Here is a 12,985-nt window from a genome sequence, read left to right as displayed (position 1 = left end):
GGGGAGAGTGGGCATACTGGACGAGTGGCCCTGCAGATAAGGAACGGCTGTAAGAGAGCCTCCTCCGCCCAGTCTGGGAACCCCTTTGAAAAGTTAAGATAACTGGTACTGGTACCACATAACTTATCGTTTACTGTCATAATTGAGGCGTAGATATGATTTTTGGCCATACTTTATATTCTACTTGAGTTGTTTTTGACGAGTATATATGATTGAAAATGAAGGAGACCCCATCTAATGCCTCGCAATAAAAAAGGCGACTTGCCTGGAAAAGGATCCAAATCCTTTCCCATTTCAGTATTCGAGATGATAAAGTGAAAGACATATGAGGCTCACCGCCATTTCCTTTAACTGTAAGTAAGTAAATAAGGTCCTGTTTGGGGAAGACAACTGTTGCAAGAGCTCTGTTTGATGGAAAAGATGTCCCTTATTGATGCAGCACCAGAGTGATCAACTCAAAGTTGCCATTATAATAACATTGACTGCATTTCTTTGCACAGTGGATACACCATATTTTTCAACTAAGACGCAGTGCTGACGACTGTTGCGTCTTATTTGATGAAGACATTGGTGTTACTGGTAACTCTTCCTGCTACCTCACTCTCACATTACACAGAACTTCACACAAGCACTTTGAATACATCTGAAGATACTAAGGATGGACAATCTAACTTCAAGACATGCTTGACTTGACAGAGCTCAATGAGTGCAAAGGTGACTATGTCTATGGCTAGGCTACTGACCCTACACTACCCACTCATAAAGAATCAGTAGTAGACTTAACATGAAAATACCCTATTAACACAACAATCACAAAAAGGACATGAATTCAAAGACTCATTTAAGCCCTTCGATGAGAGACTTTGAACATCATATTAATATTAAGAATAATAAATGAGTTTCTAAAGCGCCTGGTTATACTAACTAGTATGTCCCCAGCGCTGCATTTCCATTATGCTTTCATTTTTTAATGCACAATTGATCTCTTGATGTGGTGCTGTTGATACAACTGAAATATAAGAAACAAATTAAAATTGACTTATTGGAGTTATATAGCAAATAGTTTGATGAATAGTGCCACTGCATGTTCGTTAACTTTGAGGTTCTTATCTTTTAAAGATCTTGCTATTCGAGAACCCTTTCTAGATGAGATAGAACCGCCACTAGCAAAATCATTATTTCTACAATTCAGGTACGGAATTTTGCAAATAGGTGCTAATACATCCAACTGGAGCAGAGAGAAGGGGGGAAAGGGAAGTGACCTCTGCCCCCTATGCATAAAGCCAGCAAGGGAAAATGATGTGCACATATTATTTTTTTGCACAGCATACATTACTGCAAGGAAACATTGGATCAAACCCCTTTGCAGGCTTCTAGGCACCAGGAGTTGTAGTAATGCTTTGCGTATTTTAAGAACTGACTCTTCGCAAAAAATAGTTTTTGCTGTAAGTAGATTTCTATTTAATGTATTTTTGACAAGGAAGAGAAGGGGTTTAAAGCTATGAAAGGAAAACAAGTAAAATTATCCCTGCCCAGTTCACAACGTAGGTCAAGATAAGCACTTGCACTTTTGAACAATTGAGACTGTATGATTCATCCGTCCTATTTTTATATATTTTTAATGATGTGAAGGTTTTAATTTTGTAAATAGATGGCCAGCATGTTTTATTGTTATTTATGGACTAGACAGGTTTTACATCGAAGCTGAGGCTGTGTATTTTTAATGTCGAACTAAGATTGCTGCCCCGTCCTTTGTGTCCTACCCGCTTTTGATTACATATGAGATTAAGGAGAAAGTTTGGAAAATGTAATATTTTAATTGTGTCTTTTATGGTTATATGTGACAGAAATAAAGATTAAATGAATGAATGAAATCCAATTATCAGACTTTTGTGGTTGCAAGCATTGCATTGTATAGCTATTGGTGATTGTAATTTTTTTTACATTAAATTTCTTTCATTGGCATCTTGAAATGGATATCTTCTACACTAATTTCACAGCATTTTCTCCAGAATCCTTCACAGAGACCCTCCCCTGTAAGCTTAAGAAATATGTTAAGACCATCAATGGACTTCCAGCCTTCTTTCATGCAAGATCTCAACTTTCCTCCAGTTGCACCACTTTTGACCGACTGATATAGCTATGTTGCAGTGGTGCTTTATCATAGTCATCGTGGAGCATGCCCTTTGCCAGTCCTGTCAATCACACTGGCAGAAGGGGTGTCCAGAATAGAAACAGAAAAAGGCCTTGGCCTGTGTGCTTCTTGGTCTCCCAAACAGGTTTCTGGGAGAGAGTCCCAGAGTGCATGTCAATGAAAATGGCGAGCATTCGTTAAGGCAGCAGGGCTAAGGCCCCAATTTATATGTTGACGGAGAGGGTACTCCATCACAATGGCAAAAGAGTATCCTTACCGCCAACATACTGGTCCACCCACCAAATTTAAAAGCGGGCAGACCATAGTTTGGCAACACCAGAGACTATTGCATCTTCACAATGGCCAAACTACTAAGATGGCTCAACAGAGTAAGGGCCGTCAGAGAACTGGCTATATCACCGCCCACTCAGTTTAGATGGGTAAACATATAACTGTTTTTACTACCTGTCACCACCAGGAAAACCCTAGCTGTAAGGCGCAGTAAAAACATAAAAGTGCCACCTTGGCCGTGAAAGATAAATCCCATTCTGATGGAGGCATTGTTTTTTTAATTTCAAAAACAAAAAATTCCACTTTGGGGTTTTGTTTTTGAAAATAAAACAAACTTGTCATTGTTTGGCAGAGCCATGGGTCAAAGGTACAATGCATGCACAAGAACCTTCTTGTCTGTAGTTCCTGTGAATGCTTTAAATGTCACGATAAACATTCCCAATAGACATTTCTAAATGTGTCTGTTGGGTCCACCGCCAGGGTGACAGAACCTGTCAGAGGACAGCATGATCACCTAAAGTTAAATAGGGCCCTAAGTCTCTCCTTTAAGATGTCGCAGCACCGTATGAGAGAGTGTTGTTGTCAATTCAATTCTATTCAAAAAAGTCTTTATTGCGATTATTCATCTTAAGAGACAGGCCAGTCCATTAATTACAAAGGGTTACAACCATAAATATACAGTAATTTTACATAAAGCTGGCTTTTCATAATATGTCAATAAAATTAAGAAATAAATACATATATTTACAATTTAAAATCAGTTCTTAAGAAGAGATTAAATATATCACACGCACAAGACTTAAGACACATCATGATAAAACCAATAACATTTTCCAACTCCACGCAATAAATTCAGTAGCCAAACAATAAACTGACATGACTATTTCGACCCCCCATTTTCCCCCGTAACACCCAAGCGCAACTCAGGAACTTAGCTACTCCTATTACTGCGATGTCGTTAAGACCAAATTTCTGTATCCTCTTTGCGACTTTCGCAGAGCTAGTTCCCAAGGTTAGACATACTGGTCTCAACCAGATGCTTCTAGGTTTTTGGTAAACTGGACAAACAATGTTGTTGTCAATTTCTGCAGCTTTCAAATGACGCATAGTTGTTTTTAAGCTGGAACTTTTTCCTGCAGAGCAAAGAGCAACAGTAACATTGAGTAGATTCTGGGTCACTCTCCTTGAGAGATTACGAGTTTGAAAGGTACATTTAGTTCATATCTTATTGTGTGTGCAAATAGCTGATTTATATTCAATAATTTGGTTTTACCCACATGAGTTTTTCAACAAAGCCACTTCCATGAACACTGAGCATCTTTACTGTCACAGGTTAAATAATGTTTACGCTTTACGTTCTCTGTTAATGGATGTACCACTACACCCATATGTGCCCCCTTTTTTAATCCCCAAATATGTCTTAAACAATCTCCAACTATTAACGTCTTCTTTTACTAACATCCGTAATGTTGTTTCCTCTGTCAGTTGTCAGTTAAAGAGCCAGTAACATTTTGCATTCTGACAAGCATTATTCAAAGGCATTACTTTCCTGTTTTTCATATTTTTATAGATTATGAAGTATGACATTGTTACAAAAAAAATGCTAATCTGGGAGGAGGATCACTGCTGGCCGGCAGAGCCTTTATTTGTACCAAGCCCAGATGCCAAGGAAGAGGATGATGGTAAGAGAGTAGCTGTTGCTTTTTGAGCAGCCGAAACATTCTTGGCAATTCAAATCCACATGCCAAATGCCCCTTCCTTACCTATACCTTTGCACTTTTTGTTTTCTACTTCTCTCATACCTGTTGCACCGCTTCATTTTCTCAAGTATACTTGTCCCATTAGCTTTACATAATTTCCTCTCACTTTCTACTTTTTAATTTACTTGCACTCTAGGCAGTTCCCAAGTTTCAGGAGGAAAGCACAGTGGTGGCTGCTACGGAACAGAAGTGGTGAGGCAGAGCGGGGGGTAAAAAATGAAAAGATTACTTACCTGCCGGCCGCTGCCTCTCCTCCATCTTCATCTTTTCCTGTTGACTCCCAGCAGCACACAGGCTTCCAGATTCCGTTAAGCCAATCAAGACGCTGTGTTGATGCTGGAAATAGTATTACAGCTTGACAGCAGTGCATTGATTGGTCTGAGCGACCTAATTTGCAACTCAGATATTGGCTTGGAGCCTAGTACTGTTCTCCACCCGCTGTGCAACACAGCCTGGGTTGGAGAAATGCTAAGTGAGCATGTTGGTTTGGCCTTCTTAAGATGTATGGCCAAACCGACATGCACACTTATGGTGCCCACCACTCCTCCTCCCTGCTCCGTCATGATTGCCCAGCCCAGCCCTGCCCCACCTAAGACTGGCTCAGTACTGAAAAATAAAATGATAACATAGTGGCATTATCATTTTATTTTTCCTTTTTGCACTGCTCAGAGAGCAGTGGTTTGACGCTCCCCCGCCTTAAGCTGCCACTGGGAGAGTAACTCATTTATATGCAACAGTTTACAACAACACCGACACTCAAAGCTCTAAACTTTAAAACTGTTCACCTCAATTGTTTGTTGGGATCTACCCAAAGTTCTCTAGTTCCTTTGTGTGTGTGTGTGTGTGTGTGTGTGTATGTGCAGATAGAAAGTTAGATAGATAGATAGATAGATAGATAGATAGATAGATAGATAGATAGATAGATAGACAGACAGACAGACAGACAGACAGACAGACAGACAGACGACAGACAGACAGACAGACAGACAGACAGACAGACAGACAGACAGACAGATAGATAGATAGATAGATAGATAGATAGATAGATAGATAGATAGATAGATAGATAGATAGATAGATAGATAGATAGATAGATAGATAGATATACGTTCTGACCTTAGAATGCAATGGAGATAGGAGTATAAGAATTTGACCCTGATAAGCAATAGTATTTGCATTACACATGTTGGTCAAGTCTTGATTGGAAACAATTTTGTGAATAAATTAAATACGTGATTAAAATGTTTTGCCCTTCGCATCGTCTTGACTTAATTTTGTGATTTCCTATACCAGGTGAGCATACTGGTAATACCAGAGGGAGCAGAGTGCCGGTGGAATCTGTAATGTCATTGTCTGATTTATTGTTAGAGCACTGGGGATGCTATAGCTTATGGCTAAAGCTATAGGTAAAGCTGAGCCTTATTGGCTTTGACAATGCCTAATTAAATAAAGCGTTAGGCGGTCCATCCTTCATTTCAATGTGAAGAAAAACAAACAAGCATCTTATTTCATACACAACTCCGAATAATCCATTTAAATGAATGGTTTAACAAACCCTCAGGCATTATAACATTTTCTTCCATTGTCGGCCTCCTTCAGAAGATAGCGTCCTACTCTTACAGGTAATATCAGGTGTTTTATCCTAAATGCAACTTGCGAGTCCATAAACCCTGAGCGAAAGTTACTAATGTGTAAACATTATTTCATATTTCAAGAGAACATTAGTCAATGCTGCCACCTACTGTTACACAGTGCACTTTCAGTTGAGACACCTTGGTAACAGAATAATAAATAACGTGTACCCTTCTCACGGGCAGTGCATTTAGCAAACGTTTAAAGTGCGGTTGAAAACGAGAGATAAACACATCATGCAAGAACGGAACAAGGCTGTTTTACTTATTGGGTAAATTCAGGGCGCTCCACAACAATGCAGGATGAGCTCAGCCTTGGCCATGTGCCTTTGGCCCAAAAGCATGCACAGATGTACAAAGAGCTATTGTCCCGCTGACAACTAAATATTCTGATGTTCTGCATTCTATCATGGAGCAGACGTACCAGATAACACAAACCTTCCCATGCACATACAGAAACACATAGAGACACGTGCACACAGACAGCACACTTGATACACACGTTACTCTGAACCAGGACGCAAAATACAAATAATAATAAAGTATTGCATTTTCACAGGCAAGCTCCTTGTGAACTGGAATGCATCGAAGCATTTTGGCCTCTTTACTGCTCTTTGGGGCATATTATCAAGACAGGCGATAACATTATCGCCACTTTAGCAGCAGAAAACTGCGATAATGGGCTTGATAATATGCTCTATGGAATTCCAATTGAAGCCCATGTTAGATGTCCTTCACATTTAACATGGGCTTCAATTGGAATTCCATAGAGCATATTATCAAGCCCATTATCCCCGTTTTAGCGGCAGATTTCTGCCGCTAAAGAGGCGATAATTTTATCGTCTGTCTTGATAATATGCCCCCAAATTCCTTGCATCTCTTTTTCACAACTTCTGTGATCTTACCTCTGCCTCAATTATCTCCAGGTTATTATTTTCCCTTCAACAAATGGAACTTCACCCCAACCTTTCACACATCACCGTCGGCCGGCCGTTGTGATGCACAAATGTCCTTTTTCTTCCTGCACATCACCCACCCAGATAACTGTAGAAAGGGAAAACTGTGTCTTCCAGGTACACATTGCAAAGTAAACCTATGCTCTTAAAACTGTTACGCACTTGCAAATCTGCATCGAAATTTGATCTATTTCTTTATCGGTAAACAGTTATTTTAATGGTTGGCGATTCCCGCCAATCTGCTACCAAATATGGATGTCTCAAATAAAATGAATAGCCCAATACCCACTAGAGCATCTATTTTAATAACAATGTATTGCAATTTAGTCTTCTTCAACCGCCAAGATGACAAGACAATTGTGCACCACCACTGTTCCACATGAGCCTGCATTATGCGCATTCACATAGAGGTTTTTGGTCAAACCTCCTTTATACTGTTGCCTACCCCAAATTCTTTTTTAACTCTATGCTCTCTGCCCACTTTACATTTGCACCTTCTTCATCAATCTGCTAAAATGAATTGTTCCTTTGCCTATATTCCAACTTAATTTGGAAAAGAACTCTACAACCTAGAAATTATTCACGTGCTCTTTAAACTGGCTCTTGTGTTTCCAAAGTTGTTACGAGCAGAGTATTCTCGTGACTCTCAATCTCACCACTCACTACATACACTAGTTCACTACCCACTCAAGCAACACCTGTATTTTGCTCTCTTTACCATCGACTCTTTAAGACAATACTTGTAGCACCCACATCAATGTCACATCATGCCCCTGTGCTCCAGCTGCAACCACTAGAATACCATTCAAAAACAAATATGGCCAAGAAGCACCAATGAACAGGTGTCTCTTTGGTAGCCTGCTGCCGGTGACATCAGACCGAATGGCATTTAACTCACTGACTCTGGACGCAGCTTTTTCTGCTAAGCTAATAATAATCCAGAGAGGAAAACAAATTGCCATCACCCACTAAGGAGGCAATTCCCTCTATATTGGGGAAATAATGTATTTTTAAAAACATATTTTTGTTCAATTTCCCATGATTCAGACAGCACCTTTTTGCTCAAGTCAGCTTCCTCCCTACCACCACAGGAATGACCCACACAGTTGTATATATATTGTATTGTATTGTAATTGCATTTACATAGAGCTTACTACCCCTGACGAGGCGTCAAAGCGCTTTTTCGGCGAGTAGCACGCTACTCCGGGACCCATAGAGGATTAGTGTTGAATTAGTATAGTGAAACATGCAAGTACATTTTGAGTGGTGGATAGGTTAGTCAGTTAATTGGATTTGGAATGATAGCAGAAGGATAGAGGAGGACAAAGGTTTGTATTTATATAACGCTTGTTGACCCCTGGTGGTGTGTTGACTTACGCTATTCAGGAAGCCTACAAAGTATTAGTGGTGAATTAATATGGTGAAATATGAAGTAATTTCAGTGGTGGATATTAAAGGGTAGTGGAAGTGACATCACATACCCTTTGACCTTAATGACATTACAGGAATTGGCATCATATGACCTTTGACCTAATTTTCTTCAGAAAGGCATGCACATCAATCAATCAATCAGGAGTTTGTTAGAGCGCGACTACTCACCCGTGAGGGTCTCAAGGCGCATGGGGTGGGGGGGGATAAGGGGGGGTGCAGGTTCCATTCCATCAAGGAGGGGGTCTGTCGAAGAGCCAGGTTTTGAGGTTTCTTGCGAAGAGGGGGAGCGATGTTATCTGTCTGAGGTGGAGCGGAAGGGCGTTCCATTCTTTGGCCGCGAGGAAGGAGAAGGAGCGGCCTCCCGATCTGGTCTTTCTGGTGCGAGGGACCACGGCGTAGGAAAGCTGGGCTGATCGTAGGGTCCTTTGGGGTGCGTGGAATTTGAGTAGGCTGTTCAGGTATGCTGGTCCGGTGCCGTGGAGGGCCTTGTGTGCATGGGTGAGCATCTTAAAGGTGATTCTCGCCTCAACGGGGAGCCAGTGGAGTGTGCGCAGGTGCTGGGAGATGTGGCAGTGTTTTGGCAGGTTGAGGACCAGTCTTGCGGCGGCTTTCTGGATGTTCTGTAGCTTGCGGATGAGGTCTTTGTTTATTCCGGCGTAGAGTGCGTTGCCGTAGTCGAGTCTGCTGGTGACCAGGGCGTGAGTGACTGTCTTTCGGTGTTCGAGGGGGATCCATTTGAAGGTCTTACGAAGGAGGCGGAGGGTGTGGAAGCAGGAAGATGAGACAGAGTTGATCTGGCGGTCCATTTTGAGCTTGGAGTCCAGGATGATTCCCAGGTTGCGTGCGTGGGGGTTGGCGGGTTTCCGAGGGCGGTGGGCCACCAGGTGTCGCTCCAGGCGTCGGGGTTTGGGCCAATGATGAGTACTTCTGTTTTGTTGGTGTTTAGTTGTAGGCAGCTGTTTTTCATCCATTTGGCGACGGCTTCCATGCCTTCTCGAAAGTTGCGTCTGGCGGTGTTGGGCTCGTTGGATAGGGAGAGGATGAGCTGGGTGTCGTCTGCGTATGACACGATGTTGAGTCCGTAGGTTCTGACGATGGGGGCAAGTGGAGCCATGTAGACGTTGAGGAGTGTCGGGCTGAGGGAGGAGCCCTGGGGGACTCCGCAGGTGGTAGGCGTGGGGTCCGAGAGGAAAGGGGGGAGTCTGACCCGCTGCATCCTGCCGGAGAGGAAGGAGCAGATCCAGTCGAGGGCCTTGTCCTGGATTCCTGCATCGTAGAGTCTGCGTATTAGGGTGCGGTGGGAGCCTGTGTCGAACGCCGCTGATAGGTCGAGGAGGATGAGGGCTACTGTTTCTCCTTTGTCCAGTAAGGTGCGGATGTCGTCTGTTGCGGCGAGGAGGGCGTTTTCCGTACTGTGGTTTTTTCTGGAGCCGGATTGGGAGGAGTTGAGGATGTTGTGTTCTTCAATGAATGTGGCGAGTTGGCTGTTGATGGCTTTCTCGATGACTTTCGCTGGGAACGGGAGCAGGGAGATGGCTCTGTAGTGTTTGAGGTCGGTGGGGTCCGCTGAGGGTTTCTTCAGGAGGGGGTTGACCTTGGCGTGTTTCCAGTCGTCTGGGAATGAGGCGGTCGCCAGGGAGCGGTTGATGGTGTGGCAGAGCATGGGTGCGATGGTGTTGGCGGCTCTGTTGAAGATGTGGTGGGGGCAGGGGTCCGTGGGGGCCCCTGAGTGGATTGACTTCATTGTCTTCAGTGTGTCTTCAGTGGTGAGGGATGTCCAGTCATCAATCGCTGGTTTCCGGGTGTCGGGGGTGGTTGGTGAGGGTTCAGTGTGTTAGTTGTCTTCGTTGAAGTTGTCATAGATGCTCTTGATTTTGTGGTGGAAAAAGATGCTGAGTTTATCGCAGAGGTCTTGTGAGGGAGGGATGTCGGTAGACTCGCTGGTGGGTTGGGCGAACTCCTTGATGATGCTGAAGAGTTCCTTGCTATTGTGTGCGTGGGTGGAGATTGTCTTCAATCGCTTTTTTCCTCGTTTCTCTGATGAGTTGATGGTGTGCGTTGGTGGCGGCTCTGAAGTTGTTGTGGGCTTCTGTGGATTTGGTGTTTCTCCAGGTCTTTTCGAGGTGGCGGCATGTGCGCCTGGACTCTCGAAGTTCGGTGGTAAACCATCTGGCTTTCTTGGCACGGGTATTGTTGTTTTTCTTGAGGGGGGCTATGGTGTTGGTGCTGTCCGAGATCCATCTATGCAGGGTTCGGGCTGCGGTGTTGGGGTCGTCGTTTTCCGCGATGGTTGGGGTGGAGTTGTTGAGTGAGGAGGTGAGCTGGTCATCGGTGATTTTGGTCCAGTTTCTTTGTGGAAGCAGGTACTGTTGTCTGTGGATGGTGGGTGTCCTGAAGTTGAAGTGGACGCAACGATGGTCGGTCCATGGGAGTTCGGTGGTGTGGCTGAAGGTGATGGAGTTTCCTGTAGTGAAGAGGGGGTCGAGGGTGTGTCCTGCTGAGTGCGTGGGCTCGGTCACGATCTGGCGGAGTCCAATGTTGTGGAGGTTGTCCAGGAGGCATGTGGTGTTGGTGTTTAGTTGATTGTCGAGGTGGAAGTTGAGGTCTCCCAGCAGGGTGTAGTTAGTGGATGCGATGGCCTGCGGGGAGATAATGTCCGTGATGGAGTTGGCGAAGGGTCCGCGGGGTCCAGGGGGTCGGTAGATGAGGGTTCCTCGGAGGGCGGCGGTGGGGCTGGCCAGTATCTTGAAGTGAAGGTGTTCCATCAGTTTTGTGGACTCGTCAGGGAGTGTGCTCAGGCGGAGGCTGGATTTGTGGACGATGGTGATTCCTCCTCCTGGGTGAGTGGGGCGGTCCTTCCTGGAGATCTTGTATCCTTGGGGGATGGCGATGGCGATGTCCGGTCCCGAGGTGGAGTTGGTCCAGGTTTCGGTAAGGAATGCTACATCTGGGGTGGTGCTGTCGAGGAGGTCCCAGATTTCTGTGGTGTGTTTGTGGAGGGATCGGACGTTGAGGAGGATGCATTGCAGGGTCTTCGGTTCGGTTGTGTTCTTGTGGACGGGTTGTGCTGGATCCGTGTTCTTGGCGGTGCTGCAGGTGTGCCGGCAGCAGTGACAGCTGAAGGGTCCATGGGTGTCGGCTGGTGATGCTAGCTTGCAGTTGTTGTTGTAGCCTGGGTTGAGTGCGTGGAGTGCTGCTGGGTCGTAGCGTTGGCGGGGCGGAGGTCCAGGGTTCCAGGTGCTGGTCGCGGACGGGCGCAGACGTGCTTGCCTTTGACGCGCCTTCGGTGCAACAGCGGCCGCGCAGTGGCCGCCATTAAGTAGGGGTCGGGGAGGGCTGGACAGCTGGGAGGCGGGAGCGGGGAGGGTATCTGGATTGGGCTGGTCGCGCTGGGGGGGGGGGGGGCGCCACGGGGCAGCAGCTGCGGGAAAAAGTAAAGGGAGGAAAGAGGGGATAAAGAAAAAAGGGAAAATAAGCAGAAATAAGGCGCAAAAGAGCAGAGATGCAGAAAAGAGCAGAAAGATGAAAGATAGAAAGGGTAGAAAAACGAGTGAAAACGAGTGAAGGAGCAGATGGAGAGAAAGGGAAAATGGGCAGAAATAAGGCACAAAAGAGCAGAGGTGCAGAAAGGTGAAAGATAGAAAGGGGAGAAAAACGAGTGAAAACAAGTGAAGGAGCAGAGGGAGAGAAAGGGAAAATGGGCAGAAATAAGGCGCAAAAGAGCAGAGGTGCAGAAAGGTGAAAGATAGAAAGGGGAGAAAAACGAGTGAAGTAGCAGAAAGAAAGAAAGGAGATAGAGGTCCACTGGACCACCAGGGATGAGGCGCAGGGAAACCTGCGGGTGGAAGAGGGCCTCGATCACCAACAGTCAGCGGTTTTGCTCGCCTGTCCCCGCAGTGGCCGCCATTAAGTTATGCACATGACCCTAACATCACACTCACCTTCTCTTACAACCCTTTACACTAGTTCATTCTCACTCGCTTACTTCTGCTGTTTATCTCCCTCATACTCACTCATAGTTACTAACACTCAGGCCCAGGTTTGCTAACTCTTTGCACCATGTTTGTGTAACATTTTGCAATGCAAAGTCAGCACACATTGTGAGGGCCGCCCCTGTCTTCTTGGCACTTGTTGGCCACCTTTGAGGCCATGGGTCGCATTGACAGTGCCAGGGGTCGCAAGGGGCAAGGCTGGGGTCACGGCAGCGACCCCTGGCCTCCTTTAATTTATGTCCATTGATGATACCAAATCGTGTACATCAGGGGAAGGTTTTGCATATTTTAATTACACATTCACACATTTGAAACTGCATTGCATAGCATTCCAAATATATATATTTTATTTTAATTTGATGCAGAAGAATTTTAAGTGATTTGCTCAGAATCAAACAGTTGCTGCAGTCAAATGCCAAGTCAATAATCCTTATGTTCAAAGGTAGGTTTCAAAGTCGGCAATACAACTGTTCGACCACATCTGCTTTCTACATTATATCTTTTTGAGACAACATATCATTGTCTTCCTTTAAGGCATCCCTCAAGGTAAACTGAACATTCATCTCTCTTTGCACCTTTGGTACCGCTCCCTCTACCAATGCAATCTTATGTACAAAACCTTGAAAAACCCTAATTTAACCTGTAAAACGTGAGGAAACTCATGTAACTCCCAACCATCTTCCACTAAGTCTACATGGTCTGGCTTCATTTTGGAGATCTAGTTTAATACATTACCTTTTCTGATGAGCATCCCAAAATAACCTTTATTTATTTCATATAGTCCTTCTGC

At 44.7% G+C, this 12,985-nt stretch overlaps 1 protein-coding gene across 1 annotated transcript in view; it reads left to right on the top strand.

Moving 5' to 3' along the window:
* Nucleotides 1–12,985, top strand: part of BCO1 (beta-carotene oxygenase 1) — a 234,403-nt gene that overhangs the window by 205,867 nt on the left and 15,551 nt on the right. The window contains exon 10 of the mRNA XM_086945084.1: nt 3,996–4,107. Coding sequence (XP_086801210.1) covers nt 3,996–4,107 — 112 coding nt within the window. The remainder of the gene's footprint in view (nt 1–3,995; nt 4,108–12,985) is intronic.

This window comes from Lissotriton vulgaris, chromosome 12 (genome assembly GCF_964263255.1).
Source record: "Lissotriton vulgaris chromosome 12, aLisVul1.2, whole genome shotgun sequence".
Lineage (NCBI taxonomy): Eukaryota > Metazoa > Chordata > Amphibia > Caudata > Salamandridae > Lissotriton > Lissotriton vulgaris.
The sequence above is the reverse complement of the archived record's forward strand: the minus strand, read 5'-3'. Positions and strand labels throughout refer to the sequence as shown.